The sequence below is a fragment of the Abramis brama genome, assembly GCF_963993115.1.
Source record: "Abramis brama genome assembly, chromosome: 9".
Classification (NCBI taxonomy): Eukaryota; Metazoa; Chordata; class Actinopteri; order Cypriniformes; family Leuciscidae; genus Abramis; species Abramis brama.
The window spans coordinates 27,607,439-27,624,722 of record NC_139971.1 but is presented as its reverse complement, the minus strand read 5'-3'; the positions used below and the strand labels follow the sequence as shown (position 1 = coordinate 27,624,722).

At 37.5% G+C, this 17,284-nt stretch overlaps 1 protein-coding gene across 3 annotated transcripts in view; it reads left to right on the top strand.

Moving 5' to 3' along the window:
• The window catches only part of shank3a (SH3 and multiple ankyrin repeat domains 3a), a 301,560-nt gene that overhangs the window by 270,220 nt on the left and 14,056 nt on the right, over positions 1 to 17,284 (top strand). For all 3 annotated transcript variants that reach the window (XM_084123575.1, XM_084123574.1, XM_084123573.1), the window contains 5 exons: positions 1,829 to 1,904; positions 9,547 to 9,629; positions 11,960 to 12,084; positions 12,257 to 12,392; positions 16,808 to 16,888. In XM_084123575.1, the coding sequence (XP_083979701.1) occupies positions 1,829 to 1,904; positions 9,547 to 9,629; positions 11,960 to 12,084; positions 12,257 to 12,392; positions 16,808 to 16,888 (501 nt within the window). The remainder of the gene's footprint in view (positions 1 to 1,828; positions 1,905 to 9,546; positions 9,630 to 11,959; positions 12,085 to 12,256; positions 12,393 to 16,807; positions 16,889 to 17,284) is intronic.

The following is a 17,284-nucleotide window of genomic DNA, read 5'->3' as shown; positions in this document are numbered from 1 at the left end:
CTCTGATGAGGACAGTGATGATGATATAAAACATTCTCAAACTGAACCCTTCCAAGCTCTAAAAGGTAACAAAATATGCTTTTATTTTATTCTTCTGTAATTGTTATATAGATCTGGGTTGCTAAAAACCTGAATATGTAATAATGATTGGCGAAACATTCGTACATTTAAGGGTTATATGTTTAATTTTTCTGAAGAAAAGGTGAGTGGTAACAATGCTTGGATGTACCTGGTGGTTTCTAGAGTGTTAGAGGTGGTTTCGTACTGGTCAAACGAGCCCATTCTCAAGTGATACAAACTGTGCAGCACATGATACAAATTTGAATGCTTTTGTTTGGTGTTCAAATTCCTATATGTATTAGATATAGTGATGCTTATATGTATAACCCTCTTTCTCTCTCGTTCTCTTGTGCGCTCTCTCTTTCTCTCTCCTGTGAATTTGATCTGTGCGTCCTTTCTTGCCTTCAAGTCATTAAAATGCTAATGCATGCTTTAACTTCTCAATTTTGTGGTGACAGAGTAGGACGCAGAGTCAGTAGAAGTAACTCTTGCTTTTCCTGTCTCTCTCTCTCTCTCTCTCTCTCTCTCTCTCTCTCTCTCTCTCTCTCTTCTCTCTCTCTCTCTCTCTCTCTCTCTCTTAATTTCTATTTTCTCTTGCTCTAATAATTTCAGTGTAATCAGTTGTCAATATAATGTAGTTATTAATCACACTAGTGCAGTCTCAGTAAAGTATAAGCATAACAGGCAGATTTTTAGATTTAGTTATAGAATTATACAAAGGACTCAACACTGAATGAAGAACTGAAACTGATTTTTTCTTCATCATTGTATTATGATCTGTTGTATCTATGAATACAATTTTATTCATAAGTTACAGTATTTGTCATATTTTTTCCCTAAGATCTTTTTACTGTGTAGTTTTATTTTTTTTGCACTAATGTCATAATTTACATTTTCATGTGGGCGGTCAAATGTTAATACTATTCATCCGTCATTCCTTTTTTTGTGTTGGGAGAAAAATTTGAGTTACTGTATGTTTTCAAAGTACACTGAACTCAGTTTCAAAACAAGGACATTTTTATTTATCATAATATGACTCATTTAAACTCACTCATGTTGGCACAGTCTGCAAGGCACATCGCAGACTGTCAAATGAAGAAGAATAGACATGTACAGAGGGAATACTACAGTGTGACACAGGAAGGAGTGGAGACGGGGGACAGAAGAAAAGACAGAGGAAATATGCATTAGTAATCAGACCAGAGCAAGTGGGTCACTGAGTTTATTAAGAAAGGGGAGAGAGAGAGGAAGACATGTTGAATTCAATAACACAGAGAGCAAAGTTTAATTCAATAACCGCTGTATCTAGGAATGAAATGCATGTGTTTGACTATCTGTTCTTGCCAGAAAATGTTTGTAAGATTCTCTGGGTGTGTTTGTGTGTGTTAGTGTGTGAACGTGAATACATGTATATGCGTGTCAGCAGATTGGCCTTCTGTAGGGGGGAGCCATGCATTGATTTCCAGCCTAAAGTCCAATCACATAAATCTAGTCTGGCTTGAGACACCATCCCTATTAGCTCTGACTGGATTAACGAGACCGCTCACACACACACACACACACTCACACAGTTGACCTTGCCTATGCATTTAATTAAGCTTGTCTACATTTTCTCACATAAACAAACACCCACAATTTTCACACAAGGCTGATTAGAGACATTTGGTCGGCTCTGAAATGCAATGCAAATATGATAAACGGCATTGAAAATGATACATATGGTTGGTTACGATGATGCATGTTAATGTGTGTCATGTTTGTCTTTCAGAGACGAGAGAGGATCGAACTAAGAGGCTGTTCAGACATTACACTGTGGGCTCCTACGACAACTTTACCTCATATAGGTAAAGTATACATAAATATGTGTGCATGCATGATTATTTAATATATGGGCATTCTGATGATCAGTAGTTCCAGGCTAACCCGAGACAGAGCATCACCAGTTATCCTGACTCAGTGGATTCAGGAATTTGTAGTATTGAGTCTCTACTGCCATCTAGAGGATAGAGGTTGTCAACACACTCCAGTTCTGCTCATTCATTACGTCATGTTTTCGTTTTTTACCGCTCACATTTGCTTTTAATTTAAACAGTCACATTTGTTCCTCATTGCGTGTATCAAAGCAAAAGATAATTACTTAAGCACTTGATTACTACAGCTGAGTGTAATATTAAAAAACAGCCAGCACATGCCATTAAATAGGAGGTCATGTTTTACATTTTGCTCAATGTTACAGTCAGTGTAATTGCATATGTAAGTCTACTTAAATAATATATATTGTGTTTAACGGGGTGTTCACGCTAGATTTTAAGAATGCAAAGTTAAGTCTGTCCAACCAACGGATATGAGCAACGAGATGTCGCATGCTCTCATAAAAAAAATAGGTCACAGTTTAGATAAGGGTCCAATTCTCACTATTAACTAACCATAACTTTTGCCTCAATAAACTCAATTACTGCTTATTAAAAGTTAGTAAGGTAGCTGTTAAGTTTAGGTTTTGGGTACGATAAAGCAATGTAGAATATGATCATGCAGAATAAGTCATTAATATCTGTACTAATTGTATAACTAACAAACCGCCAATATTCTAGTAATATGCATGCTAATAAGTGTTACCAACAAATAATAATAAATTGATACAACTTTACAATAAGGTTCCAGTAAGTTTAGTTAATGCATTATCTAACAATGAGAAATACACTTGTTACAGTATTTATTATTTTTTGTTAACATTAATTAATACAAAATACAATTGTTCACTGTTAGTTCATGTTTGCTTTGGTCCATTAAATAATACAAACAACAACTTTTGGTTTTAATAATGTGTTAGTAAATGTTGTAATCAACATTAAGATTCATTATTATTTTTTTATTATTATATTATACATTATTATTATTCTATTCTGTTTTTTTATTCCAAAATTATATGTTTTGGCATTTAATCCAGTTTCTCACGACATTACACATGCAGCTTCTTATTTGATGTTTGGATACTTTTTGACTACCAATTTGTAAACGGCAAATTTGCAGGTCAGAATACATCATGCTTAACAGCAATTTATGCTTTATGCTTGCATACCCATTCTCCCTAGTTTTGTTTCTGCTATTTTAGTCAGTTCTGTTGATTACACTGTAATGAAATGTGTCTTTGAAATTAAAGACTGATTGACGTGGGAAGGAGGATGGGGAATAAGATGACTTGGAGAATAGAGAAAGAGAGAGAGAGAGGATTAATTACTGGTGTCTCTCTGTCAAACTGATACTTTTTACTCCATTCATCTTCTCTTGCCAAGCTGCTCAACAACAGCAAACAGGTCTAGAACAGCAGCTTAAAGAACTGCACCCAGTCAAATCAATTACCTGCTGTATCAGAGAAAAAGACTCTAAACACACAAGACAAACAAAGCCTCTCCCAGACTCTTAAAAAAATTGATTTCACAATTTTTAGATATGAATGAAAGACCATCACCTTGCTGAAATCCTCTAAAAGGTCTCCCAACTCAAGGTGCATTTAGAAGTATGCTAATCAATTTAATCTGTAAATATTAGCATGTAAGTGTGTCAAACTACATTCAGCTAATATTACAAGTCTGCTAATCTATTTAAACTGTAAATATTAGCGTGCGCGTGTCAAACTACATTCAGCCAATATTACAAGTCTGCTAATCAATTTAAACTGTAAATATTAGCATGTGAGTGTGTCAAAATACATTCAGCTAATATTACAAGTCTGCTAATCAATTTAAACTGTAAATATTAGCATGTGAGTGTGTCAGAATACATTCAGCTAATATTACAAGTCTGCTAATCAATTTAAACACTGGTTTAGCAGACTGACACTCTTAGAAGAAAAGGTTCTATATAGAAACTTAAACAGTTCTGTCAGGTGCTTCATATATCATGGGATCATTTCATGGATTTAGTTTTAATGAATTAATTTCGCTGGTAAACATACTTTAATTTCGTAAACATACTTATCACTTGGGAAAAAAAATTACCCGTTAAACAAAAGTTATATGCAATAATTTAAGACATTCCTCCTTATATATAATGTTTTGGCATAAAGGGTCCTTTAAAAATTAGTCAAGAACCATAGGTTCTTCCATATGTGGAACCCCATTAAACCTTTTTGCATGCATTTTGGGGGATTTGACCTATGTTCAGCTACACTGTTAAGTGCACTAAACTGAGTTAGCACACGCTGACCTAGCTGTGAGGCTATATGTGAATATCAGTCGCTGTACAGAGGTTTAGCTTCATGACATGGACAATGTGGAGCTAAGTCGCTCATGTGCGTTCCCCTCGGCACAGGAGATCATTTTAGGGAGTTGTACACACTACATTGACAAGAAGTCAGCGCTACAGGAAACCTTCTTCTTCCTGAGGTCTAATGGCCATTATATTCATTTTCACCCTTCATTATCTCATCAAATTATCATTAGGTGCTAGATTAGCTGAACTTAACAGTGAGGGTTTTTGTAAGTGTATAACAAATATTTGAAATGTTTAATGCCTTTATATGACTGAAATTTTCCATGAGACAACCCAGACAATGTACATTAACTGTCATGCACTCTCACTTAAGTTCTTAAGTGATACTCTTTTCAACAATAGACATGGTACCATGCAAAATACTATGGTATTTTTTATACAGTGAGGAAAATAAGTATTTGAACACCCTGCTATTTTGCAAGTTCTCCCACTTGGAAATCATGGAGGGGTCTGAAATTGTCATCGTAGGTGCATGTCCACTGTGAGAGACATAATCTAAAAAAAAAAATCCAGAAATCACAATGTATGATTTTTTAACTATTTATTTGTATGATACAGCTGCAAATAAGTATTTGAACACCTGTCTATCAGCTAGAATTCTGACCCTCAAAGACCTGTTAGTCTGCCTTTAAAATGTCCACCTCCACTCCATTTATTATCCTAAATTAGATGCACCTGTTTGAGGTCGTTAGCTGCATAAAGACACCTGTCCACCCCATACAATCAGTAAGAATCCAACTACTAACATGGCCAAGACCAAAGAGCTGTCCAAAGACACTAGAGACAAAATTGTACACCTCCACAAGGCTGGAAAGGGCTACGGGGAAATTGCCAAGCAGCTTGGTGAAAAAAGGTCCACTGTTGGAGCAATCATTAGAAAATGGAAGAAGCTAAACATGACTGTCAATCTCCCTCGGACTGGGGCTCCATGCAAGATCTCACCTCGTGGGGTCTCAATGATCCTAAGAAAGGTGAGAAATCAGCCCAGAACTACACGGGAGGAGCTGGTCAATGACCTGAAAAGAGCTGGGACCACCGTTTCCAAGGTTACTGTTGGTAATACACTAAGACGTCATGGTTTGAAATCATGCATGGCACGGAAGGTTCTCCTGCTTAAACCAGCACATGTCAAGGCCCGTCTTAAGTTTGCCAATGACCATTTGGATGATCCAGAGGAGTCATGGGAGAAAGTCATGTGGTCAGATGAGACCAAAATAGAACTTTTTGGTCATAATTCCACTAAACGTGTTTGGAGGAAGAAGAATGATGAGTCCCTACTGTGAAGCATGGGGGTGGTAGCATCATGCTTTGGGGGTGTTTTTCTGCACATGGGACAGGGCGACTGCACTGTATTAAGGAGAGGATGACCGGGGCCATGTATTGCGAGATTTTGGGGAACAACCTCCTTCCCTCAGTTAGAGCATTGAAGATGGGTCGAGGCTGGGTCTTCCAACATGACAATGACCCGAAGCACACAGCCAGGATACCCAAGGAGTGGCTCTGTAAGAAGCATATCAAGGTTCTGGCGTGGCCTAGCCAGTCTCCAGACCTAAACCCAATAGAGAATCTTTGGAGGGAGCTCAAACTCCTTGTTTCTCAGCGACAGCCCAGAAACCTGACTGATCTAGAGAAGATCTGTGTGGAGGAGTGGGCCAAAATCCCTCCTGCAGTGTGTGCAAACCTGGTGAAAAACTACAGGAAACGTTTGACCTCTGTAATTGCAAACAAAGGCTACTGTACCAAATATTAACATTGATTTTCTCAGGTGTTCAAATACTTATTTGCAGCTGTATCATACAAATAAATAGTTAAAAAATCATACATTGTGATTTCTGGATTTTTTTTTTTTAGATTATGTCTCTCACAGTGGACATGCACCTACGATGACAATTTCAGACCCCTCCATGATTTCCAAGTGGGAGAACTTGCAAAATAGCAGGGTGTTCAAATACTTATTTTCCTCACTGTATATAAGTATATTGTTACTTCAAATTTATTTATATTTGTATATTATCATTAACTGGGATGAATTATAACTCATTCATAATGTTAATTTCAATACTATTTCTATTACATTATTAAAATCAAAAGTTGTATCTGTTCATTTTGTTTGAGCAAACATGAACTAACAATACTTGTACTTTCCCAGTACTTTCTTATATGGGACAAGATATAATATAAAGCATTTGTTCTTTGTTACTTTTTCTTAGTGATAACTTATGTATTTATTAAATAGATAATGGGAAGTTTAACCCAAATATTCCACCGTCCCAGTTTAATGTGGCTTGTCTGGGATTTTGTTCGTAAACAAATCCACAGCAAATGCCCGTTCCAGACGCCCGAGCGTACACTGATGTTATCACAGGCGTGACTGCTGTTCTGTAGGACAGAGCATTTCGTTAACCCGAGGCGCTAACGACACGAATCATCTGTAATTGATCTAATTGATTCTCCACTGCTTAATTAGATTCTTGTCACTCCTAATGCATCAGTGATGAAGACCCTCGGGTATGAGAGAGAGAGAGAGAGAGAGAGATGAGCTTTCTTCTGATAGTTGATGATACAGACACCAGTCATTGCTCTGGTCCCATGTGAACACACAGACCGCTTTTTGTCGTTTTGTGGTAATTATTCTACAAGCAGCTGTTCACAAGGACTTTATTATGCTCTGTTTGTAAAACAGATTTCTAGATGGTATGGGAGTTATTATAAATGAATTGCTATGTTTAGAGAGATTTTAATATATTTTCCTGTAGCTTGGCTGGTAGCAATGCCAAGGTCATGGATTTGATTCCCAGGGAACACAATCTGTCAAAAAATCACTGTAACATGTTTTCACTCTACACTTAACTTTGGATTAATGTCTTTTTAAACCCTCCACCAAACTAATTCATAATTACCCCATTAAAGGCACAATATGTAAAAAAAAATCTTTAAAAATAGCAAAAATCACTATATCTATGTTATATATTTTTTTTAGTTGTGTACTTGCATTATCCCGACTGTTTCCAACAACTTTCAAACCAGGAGAAATTTGTAATTTAATTCGAGAAACGTCCCATTTCTTTATTTCCGTTTTGTCGCCACCAATGCTGTCATATCCGCGTTGTCCCTGGTTTCCGCTCGTGCTGCCATAGCAACCAGAGCTATGAACCAGAGCCGTCTGATAGTAACCAAAGCGACTGACACGGACAACTTTGTAGTTCGCAATGTCTACTTGCACGCTGTTGTTGTTTCGTTCAAACATTATGGACCATGGCAAGCAGACTTTGGATAAAAAAGGAGAACTAAAACGAGAATCAATATCAGCGCGGTGTTTTCGAGATGCCGAGAGCTCCCATAGACAGTATATAAACGAGAGCTCCACGTCCGAGACTTCGACCGCTCCTACATGTACTTTATTAAACAGGTGAGCACATTTACATAAAACTAATCAATGTTATATAGTTCAACAATGATAAAATGTCAGAATGTGATCTGTATATTATTCTAATGTTGATCTAGCTTACTGCTAGTCTCATACAGACAAACTAACACATACATTTCAACACATTCAAATGCAGTTTAGTGTGATAGTGTAATGTTAGACCAAGTGAAACAGCGCTGCGTTACCTCACAAGTTTAATTTGTCTAATAAACTGACCTGTGAGTAGTAATTCTGCGTGTAGTTCGGTAGAATGAAATGTCCATATTCCTTTTATATCCGCGGGACTCGCGTCGCTTGTGGAGCTGATAGCAGTCTTTTAGCAATCCCGAACTGCTTCATATCACAGTCATGATAAAAACATTGATGTATTCAGTCATTCATAAACATTATTAGATCGGTCGGCTTGACGTTGACGACAAGATCCATAATTCTTAGCAAATGTTGCGTCATCAATCTACGCCTTTGTTATTGTAAATAGGTTAGCGACCCCTAGTGGCGAAAAATGCCATACTGTGCCTTTAAATATTCATGCACTTTGTACAGCTGTAGAAACATCCACATTTTTATCTATACAGTGGAAGTCAATAGTCTCCAATAGTATTTTTTTTAATAATATTTTCTTGTAAAAGGTACTCCAGTAATCTTTTTATTTTTACAACTTCAAAAAAAACTATTATTTACAGTGTAGGTTAAAGTTGCTGTACAACGTAAGTTGTAGATCTTTTCTTCCATAATGTAACGTACATAAGAGTTGATTATTTACGGATTATTATAAGAAAGGGGCTGAATAAATGATCTTGCATACATCATACTTCACCCAAAAATCCAGTTACATTTTGAATAAAATTTACGACCTCAAAACCAATTTTGAAAAAGTTAAACATATATGCATGGATGAATGTTTCACAATAAGATCAATAACATTCATTTCGAAAATAGATAGGGTTATATTTCATTTTGTGTCTACTTTAACCCAGAACAGTTTCAAGTAGGAAAAGCTGTTAAAAGCTAATCAAGCGTCCACCATATGTAAACCAGCACAGTTAATCATAGCAGTGAAGTTAGTTAGTAATGTGATTTTTGTATGTCTAAGTGCACTGTTTGTATGTGTGTGTTGGCGGGGGGCTGTCTACAGGCGGGTAACTGTGGCTCACATGAGTAAGGAAGAACAGATTTGTCCCTGCTGTTAGCGCTGATGATAGCTATCTCCATGCATCCAGACAGATGGACTCGGGATGGTGGTGGGGGGAAGAGATCACTATAGAGAAAGATCCTTTGTGTGTCTCTGACTCGCTTTCTCATTTGTGAATGCTCATCCTATCTTTTAATCACTGATGGGCTTCACTGTAAGGCATGGATGCAGGATTAACATTGTCTTTTTTACTTTTCTGGCTTTTAAAGGTTTTTTTTGTGTGTGTGTGCGTATTTGGAGTTGGACAGTGAAAGAGTTGAAGGCCCTCATATTTCTATCCTTTCATTTAATAGCATAAGATGCTGGATATTAGTATTTTGTCCAATCTCCTAATGCAGTTAAAGAGGCTGCACTGGAGTCAAACAGAAGGACAGAAGCTGCCACCTGAGATTTTTCATATTTTTCATATTGTCCACACTCTCACAGCCACAGCTTTTAACCCGATTGGCTCATTACTGGAGTGGGACGGGGATCAGGGAGAGTAGCATTGTGGGGGTATGTCCAGGTGGTAAACCCCACCGCCCGGCTGTGGAGCTCTTCATACAGGCATGGTGCTGGAGTCTGACCTCACTATCCTGCTCTCTCTTATGTCCAGTGATTACATCATCGAGGAGAAGAACGCTGTGCTCCAGAAGAAAGAGAATGAGGGATTCGGCTTTGTCTTGCGAGGAGCAAAAGGTAAGACCTGACATTGAGCTCATGGCCTCAGTTTGCTATTACAGTCAAAGTTTCAGCTTCCTTCATGTTACTGGGTTACATTACACACTTAAAGTCAGCAACAAATGACATTTGCATACCATTTTACTTTAATAATGTGATGTATTTCCAAGTGAAACAGATTTTTTTTTTTTTTAATAATTTTATTTGAGAATTGATTAGATTGTGAAAACTGGCCAATAATTTATGGAATGGAGCTAGACTTTAATGCAATTTTACTACAACAATATTTAGATAGGTATTTGGTTAAAGCTACACTATGTAACTTTTGAACCCTCTGGCGGTTAAAAAATAAAACTGCATGTGTCTTGCAAAAGAACATATGCAAATGTATGTTTGCAATTTCCAGCGAAATTCATCCCGACCACCCTATGAGGTTTATCCAAGTGTATTTATAGCTAAACTAAAATATGGTTTGGAAGAGGGATTTTTTTTCACTATCCCATTAATAACATTTTATTTTGTAATAAAAAGTTACATAGTAAAATTATATATATATATATATATATATATATATATATATATATAGACTTACACTAACGTTCAAGTTTGGGGTCTGTATGACGTTTTTAAAAAGATGCATTAAATTGGTCAAAAGTGACAGTAAAGACTTTTATAATGTTACAAAAGGTATCTACTTCAGATAAATGCTTTTTTTTCCTATTCATCAAGAAAAAAATCCAGAAAATAATGCATCACAGTTTCCACAAAAATATTAAGCAGCACAACTGTTTTTGTGCAAAAGTCAGGCATAAAATATAAACGCTTATAATAGGCTTATCATAGTCAATCATCGTAAGATAAAAATATGTTTTTGAAGAAAGATTGATGATGTATTGACTCATTATTTAAATTTTGTTCATTTTTGGAAAAAAAGTTACGTAGTGTACCTTTTAAATTAATATTCCTCTAAAACAATATCCATTTACAATTATTTTAGTACATTTTTGTCTACTTGGTATATTCACACTAGAGTAACATGAAAGTTTAAACTCAATGCAAATGAGTGCAAAAGTGTATGTGTCTTACAGATGCAGTTCTGGTGACAGCATAATAGAGTTAAGTGAATGTTAACTTTATTACTTATAGAAATGACACAATGTGAACCAGTGACCCTGATATTTGATTATGTAGCATACTTAACAGCATTATTAGACAGTTGTGTTTGACAACATATACAGTTCAGCAGGGTTTGTGTGAGAGTTTGTGAGCAAATGTGAGGAGTGTGTGTGTGTGTGTGTGTTAGTGCCCAATCTCTGGGGTGGCACCATCCTGGGTAGGAGTTATGAGTTCCTAATGCCATCTGTTACCCACATGGTGCATTAATATTTCTTATGAATATAGGTTTCAGCTGGTCTCTTTATTGATTTCTTAACTCCTATACTATGACTATCTCAAATATGAAGAGCAAAGCACTAACAGCTTTATTTAGACATATGTTTATATTTACAGAAAGGCTCATTTAAAGGTGAAGTATGTCATTTTTGACCATGTTTAAATGCTTTGACCTATCCCAGCAGAGATATCTATGCGTATCTAGCCATTCATTAGCTATGTTTCCATTCAGAGTTACGATATTAACTTGTGCGCAAAATTGGAATATCACATAAAACATTTGTGAATAAAGCACCGTTTCTATCCCATGTGTTCAAAAGAACAAAATCATCACTTCCTGGAACTGCCACAAAAATATTTGTAATGAAAATGGAAGTTGCTGCAATCAGGGAAACCATTTCATCTTTTTTCGCACATTATAAATTACTTGCACCTCAGAGCGCGCCGACGAAACGCAATAAACGCTGCTGTGTTATCTTGCGTTCGGAGATGGAATCCTGGTGTTTGGGAATGCAATCATGTGAGACAGTTTTGAGAGGTAATTATACACAACCATTTTGATGACAGACTTTGGCTCAGGCATTTCATAATGACCAAACCAACATTTGAGATGCCGTGCATTGACATTGATCGGCTGGTTAGTCCAGTAATCCAATCCAATCACATTCACTGTTGAGGCAAAGTCATGTAAGTTGCGCATTAAGGGATTTATATGGTAACTGATTCCATCGAAGTTTATGCACGTCTTATCGGATAAAAAAATATCTGCCTCAACTGAGCTCATAAACTGTTTTTTATGCACATTTTTTGGAATTTAAGCACAAATTGGTGTTTCCATCCAGTGTTTTTTTATACAATATGCATAAAAATAGGTGGATGGAAGCATTGCTATTGGCTTCACAAAGGGTCTAAGAACCAGTATGTGAAATTGCATATGATTTTCTGTTTTTATGTAGCGGAGACACCCATTGAAGAGTTTACACCCACACCTGCCTTTCCCGCACTGCAGTACCTGGAGTCTGTGGATGTTGAGGGCGTGGCCTGGAGGGCGGGGCTAAGGACTGGTGACTTCCTCATTGAGGTATAGGATTGATTTGTCCATATCCCCTTTCATTATGTTTCACATCTTCAGCACATAAAAATGCAATTGTGTTGTGCTGAAGGTGTGTAATGACCTTGAGTCTAGTCTGAGATTCTTTGAATGTGTTCGAGGGGCAGAAACAGCTATGATTTGTTTGTGATTGGTCTCTTAGGTGAATGGTGTAAACGTGGTAAAAGTGGGACACAAGCAGGTGGTGTCACTCATCCGGCAGGGTGGAAATAGCCTCCTTATGAAGGTGGTGTCAGTCACACGCAAGCCAGAGTCTGAGGAGACAGTCAGGAAGAAGGGTAAGGTGCTTGTTCACTTCCAACAGAACTGATTTATCTTACATATTAAAATGCAAGTAATATTAACAGGGTTGCAGCTTATAAACAAGGTCTGCAGCTTAATATATTGCTTAAATTTAGTTAATATGTTTTCTTTTGTGTTTAACAGTGTATCTGTCAAGAATAAGTCGGTTACACAAAAATCGTGTAATATTGTGAATGTGGTGGTGTAGTTGAGGTACAGGGAATGTGCTGACTGCTGGTTTTGTTTGTTTATTGTGGGCGGGGCTACTGCAGTCAGACAGAAGAGCTCTTAAAGCCACGGGTTGCTAGGGAACCAGCCTTTGATGCTCTGTACTGTGTATGTAATGATCAGACATTGAGAGATCTCACCCAGCAGGGCGAATCTAGTCTCAAACACGAGGAAAAGAAATGCTGCAAGAATGAATAAAGGAGCGAGTTTAATGATCACAGCCGATCATGATGGTAATGACTGTGTTTTTCAGAAGAGAAAACTTCAGGAGCATTAACTAAATGACAGGGTTGTTTGTCAAAAAAAAAATTGTGATGACTAAGCAGATTGAAGCGTCAAACTGTTTTCTGTGCAGCTTTTCCACACACGTTTTCCACACATTTGTGCGTTCCTACACCCACTCAATCGATTAGCAGTTAAATTAGTCTACTGGTAGAGTTATTAGAACTATAGCAAAACCTCAAAATGCAAAGGGGAAGTCTATTCAGTATCCATGTAAACTATCCTCACATTTATCTGCAACTCCCACACAATCCGAACCCTTTATTGACCTGTGTTTGGCTTTAGTTGATGATGGAGCAGCACAGTAAGTCGTTTAGCTGATGCTTTTATCCAAATCCTCTCATAGTAAGGTTTGAATCTGGCTGGCGGGTTGGTTAGTCTGGTCCAAATAGTGTTGGTGCTTTAAAGGTGATCAAACTTCTCCAAGATAAGTGCCAATAAGCGCCACCAAGCTTAAAGAAAAAAAGATGCTATTTATACTAAGGCCGTGTGTCCACCAAAGTGGCTTTTTGCTGGCAGGTTTCTCTATAGAGCTCCCCCTATCGCTTCGGAATAGATATTTGACAACACTGTCGTAAAAACTCATTGGCGACTCTCCCCCCTCCCATCTTCTCCCTCTGGTCATGTGCATTTGTTTTCAAAGGAGCCGGCGAACGCACAGAGCCATGTCCACTGAGTTATGTATGATACACAGAAGGCTAGCATGTAAATGTATGTGTGCAGTGCCATAAAGCAATTCGTTACATCGCGAGACCTGATATCACACGATACTTCCGGCCCACTGGCCCAAAGTTGCAAGGGTGTTTTTTCCGCTCACAGGCGGTAGGGGGAAGCGAGACGGCCACCATTCAACCCGGAAAAAGTCATATAACCATTCCAATGACTCCGAAGCTGTTCAGTTGAGGTAAATTAAGCTAAAAAAACCTGAATAGTTCCCCTTTAAAGGCGCTGAGTGTCTGTTTCACACATTTTTCTGTGTTTTTCTTACCGGTCAGCGAGAATTGAAGAATGGTCAACTTTGGGTAAAGTGCAGCACTCATCACTGTCACTTTTTACCCAGCAGCCGTCCAATCACAGTGGAGGAAGGGCGGGACAAATACAACACCGACCAACCGCCACATTCTGCTTGTACAACGTCAACAGATGACAACAACATCAAGCATAATAACGGAACAATATCATTTAAAACAAGAGCCAGAGCAATTACATTATATCGACATTTTTATATAGAAACAACACAGAAGCAAATTATCTGTGAAATTAGATACTAGTAACACTTACGCGATATTCCATATCAGCAAGCAAAGCGTCTCAACTGAGAAAAAAAAAAATGCTGCACTGCCAAAGCGCTCTCAAGCACCCACAACTAGGCATTTTCACCTGGCTAAAAACGCTTTGGTGGACACACGGCCTCTGTGTATATTAGAAGCAAAAGGTATTTTAGGTATAAAAGTGTAAATAGTTGTTAGATGATATTTATACTTAGTGCAAATAGTGGTAGATACTGTTTGCACCTCAGTGTATTGTATTATAAAACAGTAAGCTATAACAAAGTCCCTTTAAGACAAGTCATTTCACTCGGCGGCCATCTTTGAAACGACTCTCAGGCATTCAAGTGCAGCTCCTATCTCTTTGAATGGGGAAACATAAAATTCTCCAAAACTGTTCGCCAAACATCTCTGTCTCATAACTGTCATAAATTTTGTTTCTAAACGCTTGAATCATGACAGAAAATGAAAATGTTCAGGCTGGATCAAGCTCATGCGCAGTGGAAGCATGCGTCTGACTGTTTCTATAGGAACCGGAGCTTCTAACTGCAGCAGCAGTGACACGATTACTTTACCAATCAGCGATTGGCTCTTATTTAGAAGGCGGGACTTATTCCGCCACATTGAGCGTTGCACTTTTCCACATTCAAAACAATACAAGTGTTGCAATACAAATCTTGTGTTATTCTATAGTCTTTGCCTATAATAACAACATATTCAGTGTTATATGAATATATTAATTAAATTCATAAATTTGCTAATGCTTTATTGGGACATTACTTGTACTTGACACTACCTCGTCTACAACTACTCCTATCCTACCCATTAAAAACTTTATTCCCACTATTAAATACACGTTAGGCACTGTATTTCCACTTTTCGAATATTTTCTCAATTTTTATTTAAAATAAACGCTACTCCGAGCTTATATGCAATGGGAAAAGGGGGAAGAATGAGTTAAGTAAAAGGCGGATTCGAACTCGGGTCAGTTGTGTCAAAATCTACTGCCTTACTCTCCATGCCACTTATCCTGTTATCAGCTGGATTCTTTTGTAATTTTATCTGGATCAATCTGATAATGGTAAGCGAAGCTAGTGTAAAAAGCATCTGCCAACAAGGTGGGCTATTTGCACTTGGTGTAAATAGACACTCCCAAAAAAAAAAAAATGAACTAGTTGAAGTAAGTAAGTCACTTATTACAGATAAAGTGTAAGTTCTTGCATTCAATATTTGTTTTTATAGATGCATAAGACAGTCTTGCTGTCTTTTTAGCATCTCGCTCAGTGGGCATTGTGTTTCAGATGCTTGTTTAGTTAAAGTTGTTTACGTTTTGCTGTGCTTTGTCTGTTTTTTTTTTTCTGTTTCCTGTTGCTGAAACAGTACATGAAATGCATGAAAAAAAAATGTAAAAGTTTTTTAGATAAAACCATCAGATAAAACCAAAATGCATAAACTTCCACTTACAGGCCTTTTTATTTTATTTTATTTATTTTAAAATTAAGTTGCTGAATTTTATTATATTGCTTAAATGTAGTTCATATATTTTCAACATGCGAGTCTCTCAAGTGTAAAATGTATTAACTTAATTTATATTTAATGCATTTGGCAGATGATTTTATCCAAAGCTGTTTACATTTCATTTAAGCTATACTGTTGATTAGTTCATGCATTTCTTGGAAATCAAACTCATGACCTTGCGTTGTTAGCAGCAAGCTCTACAGCATGAAATAGAAATGAAATATCCCTACAATCAGAGCAAAGTGATAGTTAGTTTTTTTTTTTTTTTTTTATCTTATTGTCGATAAGAATGTTGTTCTTATTTGTCAAAATCATGGTCACCTGCAAAGTTATTGCATAACTCTGGGCTATGCAAACTATCACACACTTATACACACTACTGATGAAATAATAACGGAGTGTCTGTTGTTAGTTTTGTGGCTATATCCTCCCACACACACATACAAACTCACACACACACAGATTCTCACAGTTTAAATGCACAAACCCAGGCCTTGCTCCTGCCAGAGTTGCCATGGTTACTACAATGCATGTTTGAAGTAAGTATTGCATTAGTGCCTTGGTATTTCTCTCCCCATCTCTCTCTCTCCAGAGCTCTACTCCGGTCTGCAAGGTTGTTAGCTGAAGGAGTGAGGAGTTTTACGCTGATGTTATTGAGACAACAGAAGTGTCTGATCTCCTGGAACTCTGTTCGTTTTCTTGGTGCTTCCTTTTATGCTGATTGGGAGTTTATATCATGCTTTGGCTATAAAGCGTCAAGTTTCGTTTCTGAGAGACAAAGGGAAACTCGACCACCCTTTGGGTTGTAAGAGAATGAATGTGAAATGAAGGATTTTGGGAGACAAGTATTTCTTTCTACCATCCATCAGAGGGCCACCAAGGAAGGAAGTGGGTTTCTGGACACGTACGCACACAGGAGATGTCTGATAGTTACATGATTCCAGAGAGAGAAAGACGGCAGGATAGAGTTTAATCGTGGTGCGGCAGTGTGGTACATTGTGATCTTCAGATGAAGATGGTGAAAAAGCGCTGGCAGCTGCCGATGGGCAGCAGCCGTGAAGGCCCCACGCCACACCATCGCATCTTCTCATCTACTCCTTGCCTTTCCTCCACAGCGCCCCCGCCTCCAAAAAGAGCACCCAGCACCACCCTTACCTTGAGGTCCAAAAGCATGACCGCTGAGCTCGAAGAGCTAGGTAAGACGCCCTTGAACAAACACACACACTAGTTGATTTGTGGAGTTGAATAGTTTTGTAAAATTTCTTTCGATTTTTTTTGTCTTAGAGTTAATATTTTTATCACCAGTTCTTTTTTTAAAGGTGGTGAATTAATAGGGAATTTTAGCATGCTGTCAGGGAAGTAAATTCATCACTGTGAAAGCCAACAAAACACTGCTTCTGTAACAAATCCTCTGCTTTCAACAATAACTTTTAAAGCAATTACTGTCGCATTGCTCCCATTATTATGCTTACTATTTCTGTACAGTAAAAGGTTATCATTATTTAAACTTGTATACTTGTTGAATATCTCTCATATATCCTATTGAAGGACTGCATGTTCTTGGATTATAATTCTTCCTTATAATTAACTAG